The following is a 27,635-nucleotide window of genomic DNA, read 5'->3' as shown; positions in this document are numbered from 1 at the left end:
CTCTTCTCTATATCCTTGTCACTCTGCTTTCTCAATTTTCTGTCACTACTTTTTTAGTTCATATTTTTTGTAACTGTAATGGTGATTCCTTTTTCTGTAAGACTATGTGTTGTTACAACTGACCTATTATAACCACCTTTCACTGAAACTAAGTTGAATGCAAAAGAATAAAATACAATCCTTTTTTGTAAGTGAAGTATCTTCACAGTTTATTATACTGGCATTAAAAGGTATGGATGTATTAATGTGGCTTTGCTTGCTTTGAAAATCTCTGTTCTTTTCCACTACCCTTATTTTGGCTGCTAGTGGGAGTTACAAAAGCAGCAGTATTTCTGTTATATTTTTCACTGAGGAATTTGCCTTTTTTTTCCTAGAGCAGAATCTCTTGCTGACAGGAGTTCCCTTTATTTTCCCCTCAAAATTAAACATCTTTTTTCTCCCTTTATAATGCTTGCCGTTCATTTTGTCGGAGATGACGATGAAATTCATGTGCTCTGCCAAAGTCAGTGAGAAAGGAAGAACCTGCTACACCTGGGGCAAGGACCAGCCTGCTGTATTGTTATATAATTTCCCAAAGATCCTTCATGTGAAGGCAAGCAGAAGCAGCGAGGGGCTCTGCTTTGCTCCCTGTCAACCCTGCAGTGAGCGAAGCCCCTCAGTCAGAGCCGACGAGGTGTGAGCTGAGTGAACCTGACATCACCAGGCTGGTAAAACAAACCAGGTTATTTCCAATAGCTATCAACAGAGGCTTTGCAATGGGAAATACTGCTCCTATTCATCCTTTTACTTGCCTCCCTGATGCAATTATTTACCTCTTTTTCAAAAAAATGGTTATATAACGCAAGGCGCTGACATCTAAAATTGGTAATGGAACAGGTTTGCTTCTGAGCTGTTACTGTGAAGAGAATGAACAAATGCAGGGAAAACCCACTGGGGTTCCATTTTCTTTCTTTCTCCTGAGTCACTGGGAGTTAGCTGCATGTCTTAATGATGTCTCAGTAAAGTCTGAGAGCTGAAATTTATACAGACTACTGCAAAAGAGCATGCTTGAAAAGGTAAGTGGTAGGATGCTGTAAAGAGAAATAAGGCAGAAATACTAGAGAAAGAAAAGAGATGAAGGCATACTGGAAAGAAGACAGGGAAAAACCTGGAAGAATTACAGTAAAGAAGATAAATAGTAAGTGTGATGTTGAAAGAGAAAGGTATTAAACATGAGTAACTATGTTAGCATTCTAGATCTGTCCAGGTGGGATGGCTAATGTGCTTCACCTATCAAAGGTATAACATCGATTAAGTTTTCTAGTTTCAAAGCTGAATCTCCTTTGCATTTTTCTTGCTTTTATGGAAATGAGACACCTTTAAGATGAATGTGAGGTCCTAAAAACCACAGGAGGGCAAACTAGTATTGCTGGATTTATTTATTTTTTTTAATTAACCCACCCACTCCCCTTGTGTTTTGCTGGTAGGGTGAGGCTCAGGGAGCCAAATCATGATAGAGGTGAGGCAGTTTCAGGTGTTGCAAGTGCTTGCCTGGCACAGATCTTGAACCTGCCAGAGGTGAGGTGTGGAAGCAGTGTCCTGCAGGGTTGATGCTTGTGTTGCACATTGATGTGGGATGAGCACAGCAGACTGCAGTGTACTCCTGGGCTGATAGGTAGGTAGGTACGAGAGGAAGGGGCCTGCTTGATGCCTGCCTGGAAAACTCAATCCTGCTAGGTCTGTAACAGCTGTTGGCATGAGTAGGAACCTACAATCTTGAATTTGACTTCAGTCTTTTTGTATGAAAACATTTTTTACCCAAAATTAAAAAATCTGTGCGATTAATATACTCTGTTACTACTGCGGTTAATATCCAGGCCTTGATGTAACCTGCTTGTAGCTCCATGGTAGTTTCTTTGTACATGTGGAGTAGGCACAGTAACCAACTGCATGTTTGTGCCCCTGGTAACTTAAATCCCGTGTCGACACTTGCCTCATTTATGTCCCTTCATCCAGGTTCCAAGAAAATCTTAGAAAAGCAAATGTGTTGCAATGGTGGCAGTTAATTATTCTGTGCTTTGGGTTATGCAAACTTCATTTTAATTGTGCAATGAGCTTGTATCAATATTATTTTTGTTGTCATGCATATCATGTTTTGTGACGTCTCTGTTTAAAGAAGTTGTAACTTTAACAAGCCATCTGTTAACCTTACATAGAAAGGAAATGCTTTTGTCAATTACTCTAATGAAATCAGAAAAATCATTTCCTGGTCTCCAGTTGTAGACCAGTCACCCTATCTTCTGTCAATAGGAGGATATTGAACCATACAGGAAAATACAGGCACAGTTTTATCCTGCTCTGAAATACAGCCACGATGTTGTAGCCAGTGATGTCAGAAGGTTTTATTTTTCATTAAAAAGTCTTTGTAGTGCACAAACTCTTTTATTCAACATCAGAGAGTTTCCTCATTAGTCAGGTGGGAAGGCTGGACATAGGAACCATGGGAAGATATTTTGAGCTTATACCAGCCTGACTAGTAAAGATTTTGATTTAATGACTTAAGAGAGTAGAAAAGAAGGAGAAACACTTCACCTTGGGTGGGAATAAACAAAACTGCACAATAACTCCATTTTGTCATTTGTGATGAAGGCATTAGAATTGGCTGAATGGAAGGAGGAGTAGTAGTGGATAGAAAAGTCTGGAATAATAGAAAAGGGAAAAATGAATGGTGAAAGCATGGAAGAGCAAGGGAAGAGTCTGTAGATGGAAGACATTTATGAGGAGACAAAAAGAAACACAGGAAGTTGCCTAAGAGTTGACAAATGACCTAAGTCCAAGGAAAGTCCTCAAAGGACCTAAATGTATTGGCGCTGTGCAATGTGAGCTGTCCACGTAGGAAAGTCCCAAGCCCAAATGAAGGGGAGATTTGTCATTTTCATTCTCCTTCTCTTGGAGAAGCTCTCACGACTCCTAAAAGGTAGTGGGAGAAAGATGCAGAAGATACTGGCACAGGGTTGCTCTGGGTTGGGGCTGGAGTTGTCTATGGCACAAGGGACAAACCCAGCAGGAGCAGCCCCAAGAGGCAAACTTATTGCTGCCTTCCCACTTCTCCAGCCTTTCTGGACACCAGAGCAGGTGGGTAGGGACACCATCCAGCAGTGAGTCAGGGTAGCATCTGTGCACGTGTGCTTTTGAGCCCACCCTGCTTGCTTCCCTCTTGACCAGTGCTCTCAGTGATGAACTTGAGGATCAGAACCAGATCTTTTATCGCAGTGTTATCAGTAACTTTCACCAATGGATCTGGAGTCAACCCTCAAGATGGAAGTATTGAAAATAATCACAGTGCTACTCCACAGCTGTCATCTTGCATTAGAAGAGCTTTTATACTGCAGTACCTTCTGTGAGGTAGACTTATTTTTGGTCCACAGTGTAAAGGTTGAGTGTGCTTTTTTGGAAGCTGAATGCGACACAGCATGATGTGATTGCCCATTCAGAGTTAAGGAACCACTGTCATGATTTAATTAACCGGTTGTTCTGCTGATCCCTGAGTTTACTTAGACTTGAAAGAAGTAAACATAATTAAATTAAACAAAGGTTTTTCCTTCTCACGCATGCTCTGAGCCCTTTTGCTTCTTCCTTGAGATAACAAAAAGCTTATGAATAGCAGCTTCAGTTGCCTTTGTCGTTGTTGTTGACCTGATGCAGAAGGCTGGCTGGAGGAAGATTATGCACAGGTGCAGTATGTGCATGGAATCAGAAGAGGACACATGGGTGTTTGAAATGAGCTTTTTAAAATTTAAGTTCCTGTGTTAGATTGGCAAAAGGATAAAAATGTCAAAGGTTCGGTGTTGCCTGTTGCCTGTCTCAGGTCAAGATAATTTTGACAAAAAGGGGTAATGTTCGAGTTGAAACCTTATCAAAGCAGAGGAAAGAGATAAAAGAGTTTTGAATTTAGTTCTCAGTTTATCCAAAGGATTTTTGTATGTAACTGCCTTAAGCTGCATAACCCCTCGGTGCCTTGGGATGTGATTCTGCAGCAGATTCGGGTTGTTTTCCACCAACCTGTCCAGTTGTACTGCTCTGTGTCTGCCTGTTTGGTTTTGAGAGCACAGTCACAGATTTACAGTGGTTTCTTTGTCTGGCCACAGAGAGCATCATGTAAAAGCACATCCTTGTCCAAATGTAGGCTTTCTGCTTCCTCTTGAATGGAGCTGTGTCTGCTGGCAGCTTGGGCCTGCCCTCTCCTAACACCTCACCTTCATTTCTAGTTCTTCATTTCTAGTGTCTGTGCTGGAGAGGTTTGTGAAGGGAGATGTAATCACATCACAAGACAGGTCCCTTATATTCTACTCATGTGCTGATGTCATGTGTTTGTTGTTCACAAACAGATGTCATTTACAGTGTGCTATGCCAAATTTACCAGCAAATCTCTGATAACTACTTTTACCATGTAATTTTTCAGGTGAAATTACACCCATCTTTCAGGAAGTTAATTCTAGACTATATTTTTTTTTTCAATTGTTTTTACTAATGGGTAAGAGAAAGTGGGTGAAGAAGCTTAAAAGTGAAAAATACCCAATCTATTTAATCCTCTTTGTCCTCTGGAGCAAGTCTTACATCAGTCAAACCAAAGTTGATTAAACACAATTTGTTCTTGACTAAAAACAGATTTAAAAATAAGCAAATCCAGGTAGTTTGTCAGATATTAAAAATTAATTTGACTCATCCAGAATGAATTTTTTTCCCCATCTTTTCTTTCTAAAAATTAGTACTCTCTTTTCTCCCTAACTCTTTTTCATTCAGTCCCTAAAAGCATTGTAAATAGATGGCAGGAACAGTGTTACTTCACTAAATATATTGTTGTGAATTGTACCGAGTTCTGCTTCACAAACATATCTTTGACAAATTTTCATTAGCCTGCTCTGATCTACACTTGCTTCCTCTTCTCAGTTGTATGTCTGCTCTCAGTTTACCACCCTAATCTTTTATCCATGATCATGGTTACTGTTTAGCTAATAATTTTAGCGTTAAATATTCTTATAATGTTGTATTTCTCTGAAATAAAATTTCGCACTAAGTGTTCCTAAAAGCAAACCCTTCTAATCAGGCAGATGAAACTCATTAGTGCTACATTTTAAGGAGCCTTCCTTTGATGCAAACTAATTAATTTTGCCCCAATGCAAAATTGTCCTGTCTATAAATGGAGCTCAAATCTAATAAGACAAAAGAAACTCAGAGGGGAAAAAACTCTGTCATGAGAGCACAGTGAGATGAATAGCTTTTGCCAGTCTTGGAAATGATGATGTGTTTCACAGCTCCGAGGCTGGATATTTCACAATTGCCAGTGTGTTTTAAGTTGCTGCTGTGAACTGATGGGTTTACATTGCTGGTTTTCATCCTTACAGCAGACAGTGACTGTGATCTAATTTATATTGTTCATGCTGGCCGGTGGTCAGTGCTTAGACCAGAGGCTGCCCTCAGTCACCTGTTTCGCTGTATGAACACCGGGATTTCAGTGGATTGGGGGGTGTCTGAAGTCTGTGGACTGATAATGGTCCTCTGAGCTCATTTCATTTTGAAACTCTGAAAGAACATAAGAGATTTACTAGAAATGAATAATCTGGACACATCCTCCATCTCAGAAAGGCCAAGCATTTACAGCACAGAGGTCAAATAGGCACCAAAAACCTGCTGTAACAGGCAGACCCACAGAATCACAGAATATGCCAAGTTGGAAAGGGACTCACATGGATTGTCAAATCCAACTCCTGGCCCTGCACAGGACCATCCCCAAGAGTCACATCATGTGCCTGAGAGTATTGTCCAAACGCTTCCTGAACTCTGTCAGGCTTGGTGCTGTGACCACTTCCCTGGGGAGCCTGTTCCAGCACCCAACCATCCTCTGGATGAAGAACCTTTTTCTAATATCCAACCTAAACCTCCCCTGACACAACATCAGGTCATTCCCTAAGGATCTGTCACTGGTCACGACAGAAAAGAGATCAGTGTTTGCCCCTCTTCTTCCCCTCATGAGGCAGCTCCAGACTCCAATGAGGTCTCCCCTCAGTCTCCTCCAGGCTGAACAGACCTTATGTCTTCTGTGATTTTTTTGGACCTTAGAGTTAGCTCTTGACTACCCTTGGCCCGGTTGTGTTTAAGATATGGAATACAGTCTTTCTGCTTCTTACATTCAACAAGTCTAATGTCGGATAAACTTCCTAAATGAAGATGAATATGGTAGAGGCTTGGTAAGTAACGCACACTCATGGTGAGGCTGTGTTTTCAGGAGTACCTGAAGAGCTCTCAGTCTCTTTCCTGAGTGGATCAAAGTCTGCTGAATTGCTTTCTGAGCTCTGCTTACTCATATCATTAGCAAGTACAAAGCTTTCTCCTTTGTTCGCTCTTCCACCTCACTTTGAATACACAATATGCTGCTGTTCTACTAATTAGGCCAACAGGCTGAGGTTAACAAACACTCAGTGACTGCTCTTATCAGCAGGCTTATTTATGCATTTGACTATTTTGCTTTCTGTTTTTCTGTGATGTGAAAGAACTGGATAATTCCTGAAGTTTTAAATAAAAATTATAATGCAGTAGAAATAATGTTACCGGGGTGGTTCCTCAATGAATGGACTCCACTTGTACTATATGGGATGGAGTAGTATCAGGACCTGGTCAGAAGTAATCCCTGAATGCTATGAGTGGCTGTTTTCAGTGCTGGTGGTTGAGGTTACCTAAGGCTCTGAGATGCTGTTCTCTTTTTGGAAGCTTTGTCTTTCACTCTCAGATTAGGTGTTTTGCACTGTATCTGGTGCCAGAGCCCTCAGCACCAAGCAGCTTCTCAGCCTCCCTCCCCTTGCCAGGGCTCTGGGGGTGATGGCCTGGGTTGGTGTGGTGCAGATGTGTGGCCTCAGCTCACACCACTGTGAGAGTAGCTGTAAGCTCCCCCTTCACCCTTGCCTGAGCTACACAGCAGGTAAACCGTGCTTGGTCACGGCTCTCGCTGATCCCAGCTTGACAGTGTGACTTCCCAGCTCGGCCTCAGAACTGCTTGCCACTATGGACTTGTCTGGAGACCTCTTGGCTGAACCTGGGTGCCATCCCTGGGCTGCCCTGCTCCCCTTGCCCGAGTGCAGTGGCACTGGCCACCTGCCCCCAAGAGGGCAGGATTGGGGTGCAAGCCCGAGCAGAGCAGTATTTGTCAGGCTCAGGTAGTACTGATGGAAATGTATTATTTCCTTGTCCTCTCTAGGCTGCACTGCATTTCCATACAGCATGCAGATCAGTTTGTCCAGCTTTCCGCTTGGCTTTCCCCAACCCTGGCTGATGGTTCCGATTGGACTAAATTCTGTTTACTCTAGTAACACAGGGAATCTTTGCTGACTGGTGTAGGACCAGAGCTCTGTTGCTTCCTGCAGGTTTAACTTGAGGTGACTTGGCCAACACTGAGCAGATAAGGAAAAAAAAAGAAGGTTGTAATTGGCACTTCTGTACCCACAAACTCCAGAGTAATTGGAGCAAAGAGCCCTTTCAGGACTTTGGTTCATAGTCAGACAGTAGTTTTGTTTTAAATGTAGCTGATTGATATTAAGTTTGTGGTATGATATTCGATATTGAATACAAATTAGAACCTGGCTTCTCCCTTGTTCCAGCAGCATGTAAACTAAGCCTTTGCAAAAAGCTTGCAAAGGTGATGGTGATGTTAGGAAAAACTACACCTTGTTTGCTCAGAGCAGCAAGTAACTCATGTCACTCGTGATTTTATTTAGCTTTTGTGAAATGACAAATATTTCCTGTCTCAGATGAAAGGGCTAATATTACTTCTTTAAACAGTACAAAGCAAATATACAAACAGTGACTGGTCTGTTGGCTGTATGTGCTTCAGTAGATTTACACAGCAGCTCTGGCTTTTCAAACTAAGCATGCTTAAAGGCTATTGATACTACAGCTGGCTGAGTCACGCCAAGTGGGTAATTTGCCTCATTGGTTCTTGCACTTTTCATTGCCAAAAGATATTTGTAAATGTTTTAAATCACTGTGGAACCTAAATTTCCCTTTTTCTTTTGTTGCATATTAACCGCTTAAGAATGAAATGCTTTATTATTCAACAACTATTCAGTAGCATCAAGAGTTAACTGATTGCCAAGCCACCCTCATGGGGATGTGGTTCCCTTCTCAGGGGATGAGTTATCACACAGAGAGTTCCAGACGTTTCTTGGTGATTACTGTGAGTTCAGTGCATGACACTGTTGTAGCCTCATGCTGGTGAAAGGCCGGGTGAAATGCTCTGGGAAGTGTTTTTTGCAAGAACTGGGGGTTCACAGAAGTGAGCAAATGGAAGTATTCCCTGTAGAAAGCCAGGGATTTGGGATTTCAGGCCCATACATTTCTTAGAAAATTTGAAAAGCTTTGGATTTGAAGCTTTTTAATTCCCAGCATTTAGGTAAATGACCTAAGCCACAATGATAGGTTACCTCCTTGGAATGGGAGAAGTCAAAGCTTGGCAGAATGAAGATTAGAAAGTGAATGGAAGCAAATGTTGCTTGGGTGTTCCGACAATAAATGCTTTACAAATATTAAAAATCAGCAGAAGCAAATGAGTCAGATTTTCAGACCAACTGTTTTTTGGGCATCAGTATATGAGGGCATCCATAAAATTCAATCAGAATATGAGGAAGATCTGTAAAACCTATATTGGGAAAAAAAGAAATGTTTCAGAAGGCTGCATGACGTTCATCTTCACTCTTCCCTGCAACTTCCATAGTGCTTGCCTAAGTGCTATGAGATTCTTAAAGGCATGACTTGTCTGCAGCAGTTAATTAACAGAAAGACAGGGGGCTGTGATTAGAATTTGCAGTAATTCTGGAGAAAGTAATTAGAGCAGCCTTGGTATTAAGTTGTATTAAACCAGTTTTGTTCAGGGATTTAGCACTTCATACCCTTTTCTGGAAAAGTTTCAAGTGGCCACTTTGCCTCAGGCAAACACTCCTGGTTGGAAAGGCAGATGGCTGGGCCACATGAAGTCCAAGGGATGGCTGAGGAGGTTTATACCCCAGAAGTGATATTGTGAAATTGCCCTAATGGAGATTAGAGCACTTTCTCCTATCACGTGGGGAGAAGGGGTAATTCCCACTGATGACCTTGATGGGATTGAGAAGACTTTAGGGCTGACTGATTCTCTCCTTCAGTCTTGCTCTATTCAGGTAGATAATCTTATCTTTCAGCAGCAGATTAATATCCTTAGAGATCATTCCTAATCTGCCCTTCCATGGTTCTTGCTTCAACAGTTGAACAAAATCACCTTCTGACTCTATCTCTCCCCCAGTGCGACCCCCTGTACTACACCGATTTTTCTTTTTCTGTCTTTTTTTTTCCCCCCATAGACCAGCTTCTTCAGAGTGCTGGTGAATATCAGACTTGTGCTCAGTCTGGAAAGATGTGCCAGGTTAATTGAGTCCCTTCGTGTTTGACCCGTGACCCATGGAGAGCAAACTTTCTTAGAGTGGGAGGAAGAGGAGAGGTAGGGCAGAAGGTTTATGTTGTTGTGCCTCACAGACAGCAAAAAGTGGGTCCCTGTGCTGCATGGTTTTCTAGGGAGCAGATGATTTGGAGGTGTGACAGTTTGTTTTTACTACTTTTCAGCCTAAAAATTCCCAGATCATTTTTCTACTGTGTACCCCTAAGTGTCAGAACCACTGGCTGATTGCAAGCCCTGTTGTCAAGTTCCTGCTTTGAAGAACAAACCGGAAATTCTCCAAAAACTAGAGGAGAAGAGACAGCTGTAAGTTAGCAGCTGAGAAGGAGGAACGAGTTGTGGTCTTCTGGAGTCGCTTGATGTTTCTGGAGCTACTCTAGCAAAGGACCCAGAAAATATGGAACTTCAATATAACACCACCCTCTCACTTGGATCTGGATGCTGCTGAGAAGAGGAGAATTCATTTAAAGAGGAATTATGAAGGAATAACATAATTGAAAGCCGGTCTCGTAGCCTTCATGGTGAGTGCTGTCACGGTTGCTGTCACGGTTGCTCTGTGCCAATGTGACAGGTTTTGTGGCAGCCGCACATGGTAAAGCCCTGTCCTGCAAAACCTGTGATCAGCTTGACCCACTTTTGAGCAGGGTCAAACCCGTGTTCGATCCTCAGGTGCTGATTATCTGTCTGGAGGGCTTTGTCTGTACGAGAGGCTACATGTGAGAAATCTCCTGTGGGCTTTAAAGAAAAATTAATCACTGTATCGCTTTGTTACTTTTAAGTAATTCTCCTGTAAAACCATGCAGAGGTTCCCAGGAACTGGAAAGCCTGTGCAGAGAGGGGCAGAGCAGGCTCCAGTGAGCACCCAGTGAAAACTGGCTGTAATCGAGTCTGTTCATGCTTTGTGGTTCTGCCCTTTCAGACTATGGGGCATGGGCTGTGGTGAACAAGCACTTCTTACTAAACCAGTGAATCAGCTTCAGTCTGGTCCCCAAAACTCTAGGCACCCCAGTTTTTTCCTTATGTAACTAATTAATTTCATGAGGTTAAATTTCCTTGGCCATTACTGACCTGTTCACTGTGTTTCAGCGGTTCTAGGCCAAGCTGCCTGTGGGCTCTGGGGAGTATGAGGAGAGGGATGACCAGTGTCCCAGAAAGCTCCTGCTCAAATTGGAAATGACAGGGCGAGGATGGGAGGCAAGGACGCTCCTGTCTGTTTATCAGACTGGGCCCTCAGAGGTAGGAAGTGCCCTTAACTCTGGCATAGCTGGCAGCTCAGTTTATATCCTCTCCATGGTTCATGTGCTGTGAAGCTCATGTGCTTCTGCTGAGCTCAGCTTCACCATTTGTGACTTGATGTGGCCCCTTGGACTGTCCTGTGCCCTTCCCTGTGCTTCGTGTCTTCAGGTACCTGTAGATGGTGACCAAACCACTGTTTCTGCTCTCTCCTGGGGAGAAAGGAAACAAAGCTGCTGCTTAGAAGTGGTTGGGTGGACTGGCTCTTTCTTGAGCATCTTTACAGGTCTGACCTGTAGGGGAGGACATTGGTGTCCCTTAACACTAGAATAACCCATATGTGTACACCAAGAGTAAACTGGCTTTCCCAATGTATCTTTTGAAAGCTTATAGCCTTTGAAGGAAAGATAGACCTGAGTTAAAGTAAAAAAATAATTAAAAAAAATTCCTTCATTCGCAGTTAAAATGACCTGAACTCAGCTGTCTTCTGATGCCTGAGGAAAATGTGACTGAGAATTGTATTTTGTGTTTTCTTTCACATTTTACCAAGGGTGAGCACAACATCTTGACAGAAAGGAAAGCACTTTCATCCTGGCTGCTTTGGGGAAGTAGCCCAGATTTCCAAATAAAAGATGCTTACCTGCAATGGAAAAGCTTCTGAAAGGCTACCTAGTCAGTAATTAAAAAAAAAAATTATGCAGAATGACATGTTAGTTCTTCTTATTGCTGCATTTGGGCTAGGAAAAATTGACAGATTAGTCATATTCTATTATAAATATCTTACTGTACCCATGTTTACATATTTATCATTAATATCAGGTTCTCATACATTTAGGATTCTGGTAAAGACCCTACGAATTGTTTGCTTTTTGAGTCAGCTTGTTTGATGAGGAGATCTATTCTGCAAGAAGGAAGTGAAATGTCTGTTGTAAAGTTAAGACATATGAACATATACTGCATTTTCTTTATGAACGGGAAATTGAAGCATCTCATCACAAAATACATTCAGTTAGCAAACTGGAAAAAATAATGGCTTTTCCAGGTATGTCATCACTTACAGCCGTTCTCTTTCACTCTTGTGCTGAAGAGTAGAGCCAGCCAGCCTTGGTCCTTTTAGAAAGAGGATTGTTTGAAGTTTAATGGCTTCTGAGAAGAAGGAAGACAGTGACATCACTGGAGATGCTGGTGCAGGTGTGACTGTGCCTGCCTGAGTTAGGTGTTCGCCTGCATATTGGCTTCATCAGTATAATTTCATTATACCAGTGTCTAAGAGATCTAACTGGAATCAAGGTTTCGTTATTTTAGGTGCTGAAGAGAAAAATACAGGAGATTTTTCAGACACTTGAATATATTAGGGTAAAACTAGTTGCTGCTGATTTTGAGTATTTCTTTGAAAGGTAGGTTTGAAAGCAATGTAAAAAAAAGATCAATCTCTCCTCCTCCAGACTCCTAAAGCTTCCAAGAGATTATGTTCCTGGGGAATGTTTTGGCTTCTGCTGTGGACCACAAATTCCCTTATCTTAATATTGCCAAGTCTGACCTGAGAAGAGACAGTGAGGACTGGGATTATTGGAGTATAAAAACCATGAATTTTTAAAATATAAACATATGTCTAGATGTATGCAGAAAATGGATGACAACATACATGATATGAAAACACATAGTTTACTGCTAACAGATATGTAATTATTCTTCCTGTATGTGCAGAATGTTTTGAGAAAAGAATTAATATGCCACACTATTTTCACAGCAGAAAATGCACTGTTATTTTTAGTGAAGGGCTCAATACATCCACCTGCCGTGTTTCCCTTTGAGACTACAACCTGTACTACGTGCTGCCAAGCACTTAAAGGAGTCCCTCAGTGCTGATTCCCCATAGCTGAGCTGTCACCTTGGAGCTAACTTTGCTTAGAGCCCCTCTGCTACGGGCCCAGCCCTCACAGCCTCTCATTTCTGATGCAGTTTGCCTTCCTTTTCCCACAGGCAGCATAAAGAACACTTTACAGCGAACAGACAAATGTTTGGAAGCGGCTGTGTGGACACGGTGGAGGAAGACAAATCCCCTCCATCCAAACACTTGCTCCCCTCAGCCCCGTGGGGTGCAAGTCGGTGTTAATGCAAACCCCACAGAGTTACCCATAAAAAGTCAGTCTTCTCTGAACCCTATTAAATGATCTTGTACGGGTGACGGAGGAGGTGTAACTCAGGAGGGAAAACGGCTCTTTTGCGCGGGTTATTCCGGGGTGCGCAGTGGCTGCATCTGAGCATCGCTGCTCTGCGAACTCTCTGAATAAACAGCCTCCGTGGGTGCGATGGAGAGGGTCATCGAGGCCCTTCCCCAGCTGGGACGGGCAGCGCTTCCCCCCGCCTTCCTCCCTCCCTCTCTCCATCCCTCCCCCGGCCAGGGGCGGCCCTCGCCCCTCCATAAAGCCGGCCGGTCCCGGCGCTGCCCCGTGCCCGCCCGGCCATGCACCCCGCGCCCCGCCGCGGCGGATCCCTGGAAGCGGCGCCGAGTCGTGATCCCGCCGGACAGGTGAGAGGAGCGGGATGGGCACAGGGAGGGGAGCGAGGCCGGCGCCGGGGACAGCTTTGCGGGGAAGACGCTGCTCCTCTGAAGTCGCGGTTCTCGGAGCGGGGATTTGGGGGAAAGCGGAGCTTCCTGGTCCCGGTTACTTGGAGAGCGGTTAATTGGCCTGGGATGCGGCTCCTCTGGTATCGGTGGGAGCGTTTCCTCACTGGGATTGGGATGGGACTGGTTACGCTGCTTCTGGTCAGAAGTGTGGGGGGGAGAAAGTAGTAAAACACAAATGCGAGCACATGAAATTAAGGTAGAACAAAAGTAACTTCTGGTGCATCGTTGCTTAGGAGGCACAGGGTGTGATATAGCCCAGAAAAACTCACTCCTAGGTTATCTCACGTTACAGCGGGAATATGCTCAATGTGTCAGAGAAGATCAGATAAAATCAGAGCTTATGTGCTGGCTGCAGTTACCGATACTGCGCAGCTGATAAAGTCTGTAAAATTCCTTGTGAAAACAAGAATGCTGATTGCAATGGAGAAAAGTTTCACAAAAATGTTGGTTTGCTGTAGCCCTTGGAAGCCAAATAAGGTGTTCAGCACAGCTTTTGGTTTGGTGACTGAGAATTAAATCTAAAGAAGACCTTTGGTGTGGCTGGAAAATGTACACATAAAGTGACATCTAGTCGCAGTCACTTGTAATATCACGTCTTCACCCTTCCCTACTAAGAAGTGTGTCAAAAGGACAGCGACAAAGTAAGCAGCTACTTAGAGGGAGGAGGTTATAAAATGTCTGTTGAGACTTTTTATCAAGCATGATTAATGTCAATCCGTATCAAATATTTTTTTAAAAAATATTTTTTTGTCTTCAATGTATGACTCTAAAATGTAATTTCCTTTAGATGAATATGTTTGGATAATTTTAAATCCTGGTCATCCATTAGTATAATGAATTAAATCACAAAACATGCACCCTCAAATATCTGTCTCACAGAGCATATTCTTCGGGGAGGAGGAGAAAGGAAAGGTAATTGCTATGAGCTCCAAAAAGAATAATCTTTAACCTCACAACACCTAGTTATTGATCTAAATAAAGGCTTTAGGATATCCTTCTGTTTGCATATTTTCATCAAGACAGTCAGGTTGATGGAAAATCAGTTAATGATTTACATCACTCATAAAAAACATCAATGCAATATTAATTCCCTCTCACCCTCCCAAAGGCTTGAATGTGTTACTGTGTAAATGAAGAGTGTCTGATTTTATTACAGTTTAGTTACTGATACAGAATAAAAACTGAATGTGCAGCCACTGGAGGAGAGGAATTGTTTTGCATTACCATTTTCTCTTGTTGCCTTGCACCCAAATGGTTGCTGCATTAATGCAGACTTGTCTACAGTCCAGTTTCTGATTGAAAGTGAAAGATCAGCCTTAGTATATGGTTAAAGATGTAATTGGTGTGCGTTTGGCATTGTAGGCATCTGAATTTCTCTTCTGCAACTTCTAATTTGCAAGTTAGAAGTAATTTCTAGAACTTAATATAAGAACATACTGCATTTTGTTGTATTTTCTTCATTGGTCTCTTAAACATATAACTTTATAAATGTTGTCACCTGATTCTAGACACAGTTAGTTGAAGCAGCGAAATACAAAATCAGAACTCTTCGATGCCTGTTTTCTGTTCTAGCTGTGCACCTTATAACATTGCACTTAACTGTGCCAAATCTCATAAGATGATCTGGTCTTCAGTCATGATCCTGAATATGGAATGAAGCCAACATGTTGCATTTTAGTCATATATATAAAGCAACCCATCAGTTTTTGCCTTCAAAGACCACCATCTAACTCTATTTGTAATGGAGACATCTTTGCATCCAGTTTCTTCTACAGCAGTATAATCTGAATAGGATTTGGCTCACACAAATGGCTGTCTTTGCACTTGAGAAAACATCCAATAACCTATATGGAATTGTGGAGTCAGTAGATATTTGTTTTCTACTTGAAGTACCTTTGCTCCGTGCCTCTTCCTGGCTCTTGTGATCACGATCTGACACTGAAGCAAACTGTGAACCTGCAAGCTGCTCAGCTGAACCTGGACTGGGCCCTGTCACACACTTTCAGCAGAGAATTTGATGTCTGGACTCCAGCTGATAGAGATCAGTGACTTTTCTGAATCAGAAACAGTATGAAGGTCTGACACTGTTGTTCAGGATCATCATATAGTGACAACTCATTAGAGATGGAGACCTGGTCAGAAATCCAGCTATTTTCACTAGCATCAGTGAGCTTGGACCTCTTCCATGGGATACCACCTTGGCACCCTAAAATGCTCACCTGCTTGAAACCTTTCTTACAGCATCATCAAATATCTGCCTCATTGTAAACCACTCAATTTAAGATGAAACTAAGTTCATTATTTTGTGAGGCAAATTGCCTTCTTCCTCTGAAAAGTAAATCAGAGCATTTTGATAGAAGACAGGTAAAATACGGGGTTTTTATTTTTAAACCACTTAGTTACAGATAGAAACAATTAGCTGTTCAATATTATCAATTTTAAAGAGGTTTAAAGTTGGAGAGACTTTAGAAGAGAGTCAGTGGAACTAGTGTGTTTTGATTACATTTTTGGTTTGCTCTTTCTACTTCTGAAAATGTCTCCAGATAGCCATATCTTTAAAAGCTGTGTCAGATTAAAAAATAATTCCAAATAGGAATAGTGTGTCTTCATTTTTCCTTTTCTGTCTCGCTAACTAATTCAGAAACCTCACCTTTTTTCTTTCTATTTTTGCAAGGTTTGAAGACATGTGAGACATGGCCTCTTCTTCTAATCTTTGTATTTTTTCTTAACTTTGCATTTTCCACATTCTTAACTGTTTCAATATTATCTCTGTTTATGGCCTGGCTACCTGTAGCTAAGGATATGGTCTTTGGTATCAACACAGCCAGGAGTGTGATCACTAGTAAGGTACAAAACCACACGGTCCGACAGTGTTTGAAGTCTGAATTTTTACTGTGTGATTTGGGTGATTATGCCAAGGGTTTGACATAGGAATTAGGGAACCTGGCAGATGGAGTAGCTTGGGTGGGGCTGATCAGAGTGGGATTGTCTCTCTAGTCAACAGGTTCTGGTCAGCATAACATTTTAACTCCTTAGATTTGTCTCCTTGCTCAATGGAGACAGTACCTTACAGTTATGCAATGAGAGAAAGGCAAATGATTTTTCAGTTCTGATCGACTGAATCCTGTTCCATCTTTTCCTATTTACATCCAGTGGGATGTGGATTATTCTCTTTACTAACATTTGTTGAGCTTGCTAATGAAGTGTTTTGTTCAACATACTATTTCTGCTGACACCTTATAGTTCCCCTTCCTCATGGTAACAATGCTAGTTATAAACTAAACATTGAAAACATTTTCTGCATCCTTGGGAATGACTAAAGATGTCTATAAAACCATTCAACTAAAAAAAAAAAAGATATCTTGGTATTTCATTCTCAGATCTCACAGATTTCATATGTCCCTTAACCTTATGCCTGTTATTGTGTAATGATTTAGTTCATAATTTTCCTTTTGTGGTTGACCAGTCAAAGCACAGCATTACCCCAAGACAAACTGAAATGTAAAAATTCACACTTTTTGCACTACTTCCTGTTCAAAAAACCTTTTTATTTGTCTGAATTTAGTTAAATAAGTCAACTTACATGATGATTGAAGATAATAAAGAGAATGAAGGCAATGCATCTGAGAGAGGAAGGACAGCCATCATTTTTTCCTTGAAGAATGAAGTTGGAGGACTTGTAAAAGCATTAAAACTCTTTCAGGTACGTTATAATCATATTGCTACAGCTGCTCTGTATTTTGAAATTGTAAGGATATTTTTGGAACACACTAGAATTAATTACATCCATATATTAAGGATATGATTCTTCACCTGGCTCCCACTTTGCACGTAAAATTACCCAGAAAGGCAAATTTATTCCTCAGAAATTAGATGATGGTTGGCTAAAAATTTTCACAAAAATTCTCATCTGCATGGACTAAATACTGAGAGAGGTTTGTCTTTTCCCCTTATGAAAAGAGGATTGGGACTCATTTTTGCAGAGTATAAGAGGTGGGTCTGAAGCTCCTGTTGATGGCAGGTAGATATTTGGGGTGCTGTGCTGAGTCCAGTGCCCTTGTCACCCTGTGTATCCAGACTCTGGGTGGCAGAGGAACTGCAATTGCACAGCTGCTGGGCAGGTATTGTGTAAGGAATATATGCAGCAGTGCCACTGTGCTCTGTCATGTGGCTCTGCATGTCTTAGCCTGGGGTTTTCTCAATGATTCTAATATTAAAAACAGGATTAAATAATTTTTCAAATAAAAAAGAAGTGAAATTTATGCCCTGAAAACTACTGCTTTTAAATTTCTTGCTTGGTTGTTAAATAATTATATGGTGAATTAAACAGTATTTTGGCGAATCTCCCCAGACCCAGTTGCTAATCAGCTTCCTATGGGAAGGATGAAAGAAAAAGGTCTGTGAATTTAAACTTCCTGACTATGTGATTCCTGCATGTAAATAAAACTGAAAGAACACAGGTTCTCTTTCGTTTTCTTCTGAATGGAAAATCAAATAATTTCCCCCCCTCCAAAAAGCAAATTGCTATCAAGAGATCCAGTTAACTAAAATAGCTTCATAAAGATGGTGAATAGTCCATGGCAGTAAAACATTAGTTTGAAAAACAAATTTTAGGTTTTTGGTCTACCTGTTTGAAAACATTACGTCTTACAAAACAGGAGAAGCATGTAAATCTCGTACACATTGAGTCACGGAAGTCCAAGAGACGAAATTCTGAGTTCGAGATCTTTGTGGACTGTGACAGTAACAGGGAACAACTGAACGAGATCTTCCAGCTCCTGAAATCCCACGTCAACATTGTCTCTGTGAGCCCAACGGAGCATTTCAATGTCCACGAAGATGGTAAGTACAAGAGGCATTTCCGAGGAAAATGCCCTTCTGACTGTGTTGGTTTGAAATCTTTTTATGGTGCCCACATCTGCATTTGTGTAGTGTCTTCAGTCACCAGTTACCAGGTGCGTGCTTCTGTGTTGTGAGTGAGCCTAGTCTGGTTGACATGAGCAGGGCTGTGCTGGCTGGTGCCACCTGGCAGTACAGGCTGCTTCAAGCTGCTGTCAGTTGTGTATCTGCTGTCTGTGCTCCTGTCCCTCAGCAGCACAGCCCAGCTGGCACCAATGAGAGTTCTGCATCCATGCAGGTCACCGGAGGCTGGCCTGTAGGCAAAGTCTGAATGCAGGGCTTGAGAACACCACCATGACAGAGGTGTAATACTGGCAGATCCCAGTTCAGTTCAGACACTGGTGAGAGTAGAAGATGGATTCTGCAATTTCCTCATGTAGTTCTTGATTTCCTTATTTTTAAACCACTTTTCAACATAACTGGTTCCTTATATTTGTGGAAAAGAGGTGCCTTTTAACCTTAGGATGCTTTGCATCCTGTTTACCTTTACTTCTAGCTAAAGAGATGCCCTAAGGTCAGGGCAGTAGGAAGCTGGTCCCACGTATTTCTCAGCCATTGTGCTTGTGAAGGACAGATTTGGTGCTCTTGGATAAAACAGCTTACTTTAGCTGTAAGTAAGGTGAAATTCAATCCAAACAGTACCCTGACCTTTCTAAGTAAACTGAAGAGCATTGAGGCAGAAAAACAGTGTATTAACTGCTCTGCCAAGAGCTTGGTGAAGAACCCTCTTAGGCTAAAAATAACCCCAAAGTAGTTGGTAGCAAAACTGTAATGATGCCCCTCTCTAAGGCTGCAGGGCCTCCTATTCCTTTTTCCCCACAAACTCCTCAAAAGGTGAAGCTGGATGCATCTGAGGTACATAACCACAGAGAAACATCTATTTCCTGTGGTCAGTAAAGCAGGATGGTAGAACTCTAACCTGCTCCCATTCTGCCCAGGGACCACAGGCAAATCACTTCTGTACTCCTTTGCACACTTCGTGCACTACAAGATTCCCAGCAGTGCACACAAGGAGACCTTGTCTCTGTGGGAGCCTCTAGATCTACTCTAACAACACTTAAGGGCCAGAGAAAACCCATGTTAACTGTTTCCTTCCCAGAGGCTTTGGAGCTGGCTGTGCTCTGTAGGCAGACTGTGGCAGTGACCGAGGAGGAAGTGTGAGCTGTAGGCTGGTGCCAGATAGGCAGAGGACTCCCTTGTCTTATTCATGCCCTTTTAATTTATAGATTTAGCTGTAACTGCCATAGCCATTCTTGAAAGCAGCGTTTCCTCCCTCAGCATGCTCGGTGTTATTAATAACCTTGTGGATTCCATGTGTTCCCCAGACATGGAGAACGTTCCCTGGTTTCCAAAGAAGATCTCAGATTTGGATAAGTGTGCGAACCGAGTGCTGATGTACGGGTCCGATTTGGATGCTGACCATCCAGTAAGTACTTTTTCCTCCCTACACCCATTCTGTAGTGAAAAAATACTTTGTGGAGCTGACTTTAAAAAATTGCAGCTTTTCTTCCTCCCTCTCCTCTCCCTCAATGGCGCCTCTGTGGGTCTGAGCACCTTCTCTTAGGGATTTCATGTCTCTTTCTTAAGTCAGGCAAGACTGAATTCAGCTCCTGTGCCTTTCTGCAAGGCTTACTTGTGTGAGAACTCCAGGTCTGGGCCCTGAGTGGTTGCATACAAATTAAAAAAGAAAAAACAAAACAAACAAAAAACAAACAACAAAGAAAAGAAAGCAGGCTTTGTTCCTCCTCTTTCTTTCTTCCTTACTGGAGCAACCAAATTAGTATTTGGGCAGTGCAAATGAGCGATTTGTTCTGTAATTCAGAATAATCAAGCAAGTTACAAAGTTTGTATAAATACTGATATGACTAAAATTAATCCTTGTCTACTGAATATATAGTTGTATATATAAAACAGCTGGTTCTTACTTTGGAGTATTTGCTTACTTCCTGATTATTGAACATTTCAGACTACAGCTATGAGGTTCCTGTCCTCTCATTCTTACACAGCATAGTTTTGTATTTCCCAACTGAAGTGTCATGTGTCTTGTTTTGAATTAATTTATTTATTACAGGTTAGAAACTTATTTAACTTTGTTTCCTTCCTTTCCCCTACCAGGGTTTCAAAGACAATGTCTATCGCAAGAGGCGAAAGTATTTTGCAGACCTGGCTATGAACTACAAACAGTAAGCTTGAATTCTTCCAGAATAAGACTTCTGGGTGCTTTGATATAATAGCAGAGTGGACTGTGAGGAGCTCACCTTCCCTGGGCTCGGATCAGGCTGAGATATGCTTGGCTCAGGAGTCAGAGCCAAGGGGGTAAAATGAAGGGAGATATAAGAGAAGATTAACAGGTAGATCTAGCTTATTTTGCAGCTCTGGTCAGTCTGCTTGGCCATTATGGCATCTGCAGTAGTGCTGGTCCTCAGATGGGCAGCGATGCCAGCGTGGTGCATTTGGACTCTGCAGTTCTTCCCCACTTCCCTGGAAATGGGTGCAACAACGAAGGAGGAAAGGCAACACACATTGCTCAGCTGCCTGTGCCAGGACTTACTGGCCATCAGAGCAGATGAGTCTCCTTTGCAAAGGAGAGGGAAGGGAGGCAAATCCCAATATAGCCCATTGACCACAGAGTGTAAACTCTCTGGGCAAATGCTAATACTTGAATTTTCTTTCCTGGTTCAAACTAATGCATGTGATGTGTAGATAAGAAGATTTCTGTGAAAAGAAATTCGAAGCACTTCTGCCTTTAGAGATGCTGCTTGGGGGAGGAGCTCTTAAAGCAGTAAGAGTTTCACAACTCAGTGCTGTGAATTCTTTCTAAATGTGATTTTTCATGTTGATGTTGCCTGATCGAATTTAGGTGTCAAGTTCCTCAATTGAAAATGACCTAGAAAGCAACTGTTACTATAGCACAGAGCTGATTCCTGTTAATGTGTTGTTGACAGAGATTCCCTTGGGAAAAAAATTGCCATGCTGGTTACCTGACTGGCAGTGGAAGCTCAGTGTAACACTACCATTGCTATAATCCATTTTAATCAAGGTCCTGAGGACTAAATAGGAGAGACAGACTGCAATTAATATGGACAGGTGCTTACCTCTTTTGCATAGAAGTGTGATTTTTACCAGATGTGTATATATATCTGCTTTCATGCAATGTGCTGCTAATTTCGGGAATTCTCTTTTCTTAAAACAAATCAAAAGGGTGATGGAAAGTAATTGTAGACATGGAAGTTCAACTGTGAAAAGGATGTGTTCTCAGATCCTGAAGCTGTAAAGAGGTTATGCAAGTATTTTTAATCTTACTCTCATAATTGAACACCTAAGAAACTGTTTACGGAACCAAAGCTTTCAGGCTCCAGTGAGGTCAATGCAAAGATTCCTGACAATTGGTTTAGGTGGAAATAAGAGCAAATCCTTAGACTAAAAGCTCTCCAGGGCATAGACCAGATCTCACTGTGCACCTGATAGTGTCTAATGCACCCTGGCCAGGTGTCACAGCCATATAGGTGTTAAATAGTAACAGTAGCTAAATGAGTCACCTCTTATTAAGCATGTACTGAGGAATGTCCTTCCTTCCTCCTCTCCTTGTAGTGGTGACCCAATTCCCAAGATTGAATTCACTGAGGAGGAGATCAAGACCTGGGGGACTGTGTACCGAGAGCTCAACAACCTCTACCCAACTCATGCCTGCAGAGAGTACCTTAAAAACTTACCCTTGCTCACCAAATACTGTGGCTACAGGGAAGACAATATCCCCCAGCTGGAAGATGTGTCCCGCTTCCTGAAAGGTAATGTGCTGATTTTCTTACATGAAAAGACTAAGGCCCACACTAGTTTGTTGGCATAAGGGAACATCCTTGGTCACTTTTGCTTGTATTTGTTCTGGTCCTTTAAGAAGCCTTTTGGCCATCTGTGTTTTAATGTATTGTGTCTTGAACATATAAAAACAGTGACATTTGAGGAACAATGATACCTTGGGCTTGGCTAAAGAGATATGCAGCTGTAATGTTGACCCTAGGCATGGAATCACAGGAAATCCACTGACACAGAGATAGGGACAGTTGGTCGTTCTCAGACTTAGGCCTGATTTTTCTAATTGTGTCTGATTTTCCCACGTGCTCTTGAGGCAAGGTAGTGCTCTGGTTTTCACCCCAGTTGCAGCAGGAAAGCTGTCAACGTTATGCATTCTACACAAAACTAATGTACAGTTTCTCTGTTCATTTTCAGAGCGTACAGGTTTCACCATTCGCCCTGTTGCTGGATATCTGTCTCCCAGAGACTTCTTGGCAGGATTAGCATTCAGAGTTTTTCACTGCACTCAATATGTTAGACACAGCTCGGACCCTCTCTATACACCAGAGCCGTGAGTCATTTAATCTTGTGGTAGAATTTGAGAGAGAGAAAGTTTTGATTCTTGCTGTTCAGAGCCAAGCTACTCAAAAGCTGTTCAAGAACGCCATCATAAAACTTACTTTTAAGGTGCTGAAGACTCAGCCTTCACTGAATATAATGGAGTTTTAGCATGTCAAAGTTCCATCTTTATAAGTACAGGATTTTCAAAAGTACAACATGCTACTGGAGATTTCTTACTGATGTCACCGTGTGCAGTTAGTTTAATATTCAGTTGCCTCATAAATGTGGAGTTCAGATCTTAATTTTAGACAACTTCATTTGAAAATATGCATTTAGGTATTTATGAAGAGTTGGTATGACCTGCCCAGTTGCTTTCAGATAAGTGAGTGACATTTTTCTGTCTTTTGGATATTAAAGTTTAATGCAAGACTGTTCAGGGGTGCAGCTTTTTCACTTTGCCACAAAGACAAATAATGAGATTTCTTGTTTTGTTTCTTTTTCCAGTGATACCTGTCATGAGCTCCTAGGCCATGTCCCTCTTTTGGCTGAACCCAGTTTTGCTCAGTTCTCCCATGAAATTGGTCTTGCATCACTTGGGGCCTCAGATGAGGCTGTCCAAAAACTGGCAACAGTGAGTGTTTGAATGCCCAGTGATTCTGTCAAAACGTTGTGCTTTACTAGGTTGATCCCACTCCATCAAATAAATACACTTTAAAGTTGAGATGACTGGCATTTTTCTTCACTTGACTGTCAAGTAACAGTTCAGCTTCTGCTGGTAGGTCACTTTTTGCAGACTGAAATTCTCTGGTCTATTTCTTCCAAACAAAACTTTTCTTACTAATGGGAACATGATTCAAGGATTTTAAAAGTAACCTATTTCTTTAATGTGTAGAAGGAATTGAAATGATATTCAATGTGGTGAGTGCTAGCATTAGCCAAGAAAGTGCTAGTCTTCAGCCAAGAAAGTAAAATAATATAAATTAATCTAATTTTCTGGACATCCATTTCTGGCAAAAACATTTTGAGATTAAAATTAAATTTAGATGAAAAATAATTGATGCCAGTTATGAAAGAATTGGTTTAGTAACTTTTTTCCCCACCTTGTGTAGTTAGTGGTAAAATTTCTACCACCTTCAGTGGGAGCAGAATTAAGCCATCTATGAAAATAATGTTTCTTCCTGTATACCTACAGAAATCCTGAAATCCACCAAACTGAAAATCTTCAATTTTACAGGACACTAAGCAAATGCGAAACAAACTGTAGTGGGCTGTTTTCACTCACTCAGAGGCCCTCTCCATCCAGTGTTTCTTTTAAGCTGAGGCTGTTATTTCACGTCAATATTTCTCGAAACAGATTTACGTCTCACTGTTCCCACTAACATTAGCAGCTTTTAGCCTAGCTGGGTGATCTATAACATCCACCTTTCCCATGAGAATTATGTAATCTTGTGGTTCTTTACCCCCTTGCATTCTGGATTCCCTCTTTAAATATCTGAGGACAACTGAGGGATGACTGTCTGATGTTTGCCACTATTTGATGCTACCTACAAATGGAAATGCTCACATCTACTTCACCACAGCATCTTTGATGAAGGTTGAATTATTTTACTTTCTTCTCTGTTTCAGTGCTACTTCTTCACTGTAGAGTTTGGCTTGTGCAAGCAAGAGGGACAACTACGAGTTTATGGGGCTGGCTTGCTCTCTTCGATTAGTGAGCTCAAGGTAAGAATGTCTACTGCTTATTTAACTCTTTTCTTTGTACCTGGTTATTATTGCCACAATTTTGCCCTGCTTTTTATAAAGTATAATTCTAAAAATCTTTCTTTTGAAAACTCTTAAATACCTACCAGGCTTTAAGAAAATTCACTGTGGCAATAATTATGGGCAGTGGTTGTTGCTTTTGGATATATGCTGAGCAGATTCCTTGTCTTTTGGAGGAAGCAGTAGATGACTGGTATTTCTTAACATTCAGGTCCAAGCAACTTCTTTTAGATTAAAGCTCCATTGGATTAACCAAATTCAGAAAATATTGTTCTTGTTTACACATGAGCTTCATGTCTGTGGAATCTCATTTTTGACACAGACTGGCAGAATATGACCATTCAGAATAATTCAGCTTGTTAAGCTTTAAATGCTGTTTATCTGCAGATAAAAATTTTAAGATGCAATGCACTAAATATCGTCTCAACCTTTTTTATTCACTTTACTACATGTCATGTTCTTCATGGATTTTTTGGATGGTGATGCTCCTCTGCCCCATGATAACACATCACCAGCACTCGCTCTCTGACAGTGCCAAAGTCAAGCCTTTTGATCCAAAGGTCACCTGCAAGCAAGAATGTCTCATTACAACTTTCCAGGAGGTTTACTTTGTTTCTGAGAGTTTTGAAGAAGCAAAGGAAAAGATGAGGTACGGATTTTCCCCTCCTCTTTCATAGAAGCAGATTTCACTTTGTACACCTCTCTGCAGCAGCTTCAAATCCTTTTATTCTTATCACAGGTTTGTAACTATTTTTTTCATGGGATTGAAAAGTCAAGATTGGTATTTAATTTATCTTCCATGTGGTGGGTGGGAGAGATGAAGAACTATTTTTAAGTAGTTTTGAAAAGTGGTTATTTATACTGGCTGCGTACAAAGGATATACTGGTATTTTTTGGTTGGTTTTTTTTTTGTTTGTTTTTGTTTTTGTTTTTGTTTTTCACTTCTATAGAGAGTTTGCGAAAACCATCAAGCGCCCATTTGGTGTGAAGTACAATCCATATACACAGAGTGTGCAGATCCTGAAAGACACGAAAAGCATTGTCAGCGTGGTGAATGAGCTACGTCATGAGCTGGACATTGTCAGCGACGCCCTCAGCAAGATGGGCAAGCAGCTGGAAGTTTAACACCCTGTCAGCAGTGTGGTGCAATCCAATTCTTTTCTTTTCCTTACTGATTTCTTTCATAGGCTTATAATGTGTTGTAGGCTGAACTCATTCCTTTACAAATGGAAGAGTGAATGGCTCATAAGAATAACGTCATTTTGTTTCTCTCTGTAAAATCCCTTACATAATGTATTTCTCTATCCCCCTTAGATAAAAAAGGTCCAGAGCTGCCTTTTAGAAGCTGATAGGGGAGTAGAGAAAGTGCTAGACTGGAGAAGAAGTGTGGTCTTTGGATCAGGGCTGGGATCAAATGCCCCAGAAAGTGGCTTAGGAGGCAATAATGGAATAATTCACAATTTCTACCCATTTCTGACTCCAGTAGTCTTTGCTACTGATTTTATAGCATTGAAGACTTGATAATGTAGAAGCTGTGGTAATCAGTGCTTCTAAGTCTGTACTACTAAATTTAAAACTTGAATGATTACGATGCACACATCAGGACACAAATAGCTGGAGGTTCAACATGATAAAATGGAGGGGTCAAATCTTTCAGAGGGATTATTCTTGTCCCCAAAGAATTGCAAATGTGCTGTTTGGCATGCTTCTAGTGTAAGGCAGAGATACAGTTGTTGCATGAATCCTAATTTTAAGAGATGTGCTATTGCCTAAGAGTCAGGATTTGTACTGCTGTCCTTGATATTCCACGTGAGGGAAGACCTTTCCTTACAGAGATACAATTTGCCTTTTTCCTCACTGAAATAATTTAGCAGAAGTATAGCATGACATTAAGTGTACTGCCTTAGCACAAAGCCTGGAACCATTTCCAAAGTACAATTTAATATTCAAAAGTTTAAAATAATAACCAAAGTTCATAGTTTAGTGTGGTTTTTGTAAAAATAAATATCCTGTTGATGATTGCTCAGTCACTTTATTGACCAGCACAAGTTGCACAAAGGTACGTTTAGCTTCCTCTTTACTTGGCTTGAACACCTTCATTCTCTATCAATCAATTGATAACTGAAAGGTCCAAGCATTTAATAGGAATTCTGTGCTCATGAAGGCAATAAACTACCTTGTAGTGTAAGGTATATCTAACTCCAAAGAGCACTTTGCAAGTGGTGGGAAGCAGTGTCCTGATGAATTGCCTGTATTTCACAGTAGCAAACTTGCCTAATTTCAGGGCCCCATAGTTTCAAGCATCCTACCCAGCTGTGCAAAGCTGGGCTGGCTGCTGCTTCTGCAAGCCCTGCTGATGAAATGGACAGGAGGTGACGGGTTTGAATGGGGATCTCTGATATGCAGGGTGTATTTAATAGCACTGTCAGCACTGGTTTTTCATAGGTAGAGCTTATCAGGAAATCCAGAAAGTGCAGTGGAAAAATGAACTGAAATCTTAAATACACTGGAGATGGTTGTTCAGGATTTTGAGAACTTTAAAGGACTTTTGTGAACCTCTGTGCTTGAAAAGCAGCTTCAGTTTCATATGCTTTCATAGGCCACATCTGCTCCATAAGCAATCGCTGGCCGAACCTTTCCAAGTAGATTCACAGTTTAAATTAAGTCTAGATCCCTTTTTTCTGTGGCTATTAACCCACTATAACTTTTTTTTTTTAAAGAATATTTAAGATGTAGAATTATGCTCTACAATATTTATGGCCTACATTGCACTTCATTTAAAAATAGATTTTAGAAACTTTGTCTTTCTAAAAAAGAAACCTTTTAAGTGAGTAGTGACAGGATCTATTTTGCCTGCTTCTGTGATAATAGCTAATATTCAAGTGCAGTTTTAACAACATTGGGATTATTATGTTGTGGAAATATACATAGGTGTATGTTACTTCAAACCTTGTCTGAACTATGTATACATTTCAAATAGGAATCCTTATACTTGTTAAATTAGCACCTACTTTCAAATACTCTGTAAAAACAGCAGTTGTATCTTTTATTTGCACTTGTGTAGAGAAACAAAAGCCTGCTAACAATAATACAGAGAAGATGCATTTCCATGGCATTAACCACGTGTATGTTTGGCTTCACCCATCCAAACCTCATGGCTATAGAGAACAGTAATAATTTAAACATTTTAAACTGTTGTGGAGGCTTTAAATGTGAACGAAATAAATGACTTGCTGGTAATTATCAGAGGTAAAGCGACCTTTATTCCACCGCTGTAGCAACAAACACAACGCCTTCGCTCGT

The 27,635-nt window shown here is 41.3% G+C and overlaps 1 protein-coding gene across 4 annotated transcripts; it reads left to right on the top strand.

Moving 5' to 3' along the window:
* Positions 1–1,097: 1,097 nt before the first annotated feature.
* On the top strand, positions 1,098–27,575 carry TPH1 (tryptophan hydroxylase 1). Of its 4 annotated transcripts, none has more exons than XM_032690694.1 (11): positions 1,098–1,177; positions 16,885–17,022; positions 17,978–18,161; positions 19,544–19,644; positions 20,334–20,401; positions 21,810–22,006; positions 22,446–22,581; positions 23,076–23,202; positions 24,198–24,293; positions 24,848–24,981; positions 25,283–27,575. In XM_032690694.1, exons 2-11 carry the CDS (start codon positions 16,903–16,905, stop codon positions 25,455–25,457), a joined length of 1,338 nt encoding a protein of 445 aa, XP_032546585.1. In that variant the 5' UTR covers positions 1,098–1,177; positions 16,885–16,902; the 3' UTR covers positions 25,458–27,575. The 4 variants fall into 4 exon arrangements, with proteins under 4 accessions (XP_032546585.1, XP_032546584.1, XP_032546583.1 ...); XM_032690693.1 differs by lacking the exon at positions 1,098–1,177 and adding an exon at positions 9,882–9,975; XM_032690692.1 differs by lacking the exon at positions 1,098–1,177 and adding an exon at positions 13,135–13,220.
* The last annotated feature ends 60 nt before the right edge of the window (positions 27,576–27,635 follow it).

This window comes from Chiroxiphia lanceolata, chromosome 6, assembly GCF_009829145.1.
Source record: "Chiroxiphia lanceolata isolate bChiLan1 chromosome 6, bChiLan1.pri, whole genome shotgun sequence".
Classification (NCBI taxonomy): Eukaryota; Metazoa; Chordata; class Aves; order Passeriformes; family Pipridae; genus Chiroxiphia; species Chiroxiphia lanceolata.
This window is presented reverse-complemented; position numbering and strand designations above follow the sequence as displayed.

Coding starts and splice junctions, on each gene's coding strand:
- TPH1 (XM_032690692.1), top strand. CDS start 13,155: ATGCACCCCGCGCCCCGCCGCGGCGGATCCCTGGAAGCGGCGCCGAGT. Junction 13,221..16,884: donor GTCGTGATCCCGCCGGACAG/GTGAGAGGAGCG, acceptor GTCTGAATTTAG/TTAAATAAGTCAACTTACAT. Junction 24,982..25,282: donor GAAGCAAAGGAAAAGATGAG/GTACGGATTTTC, acceptor TCACTTCTATAG/AGAGTTTGCGAAAACCATCA.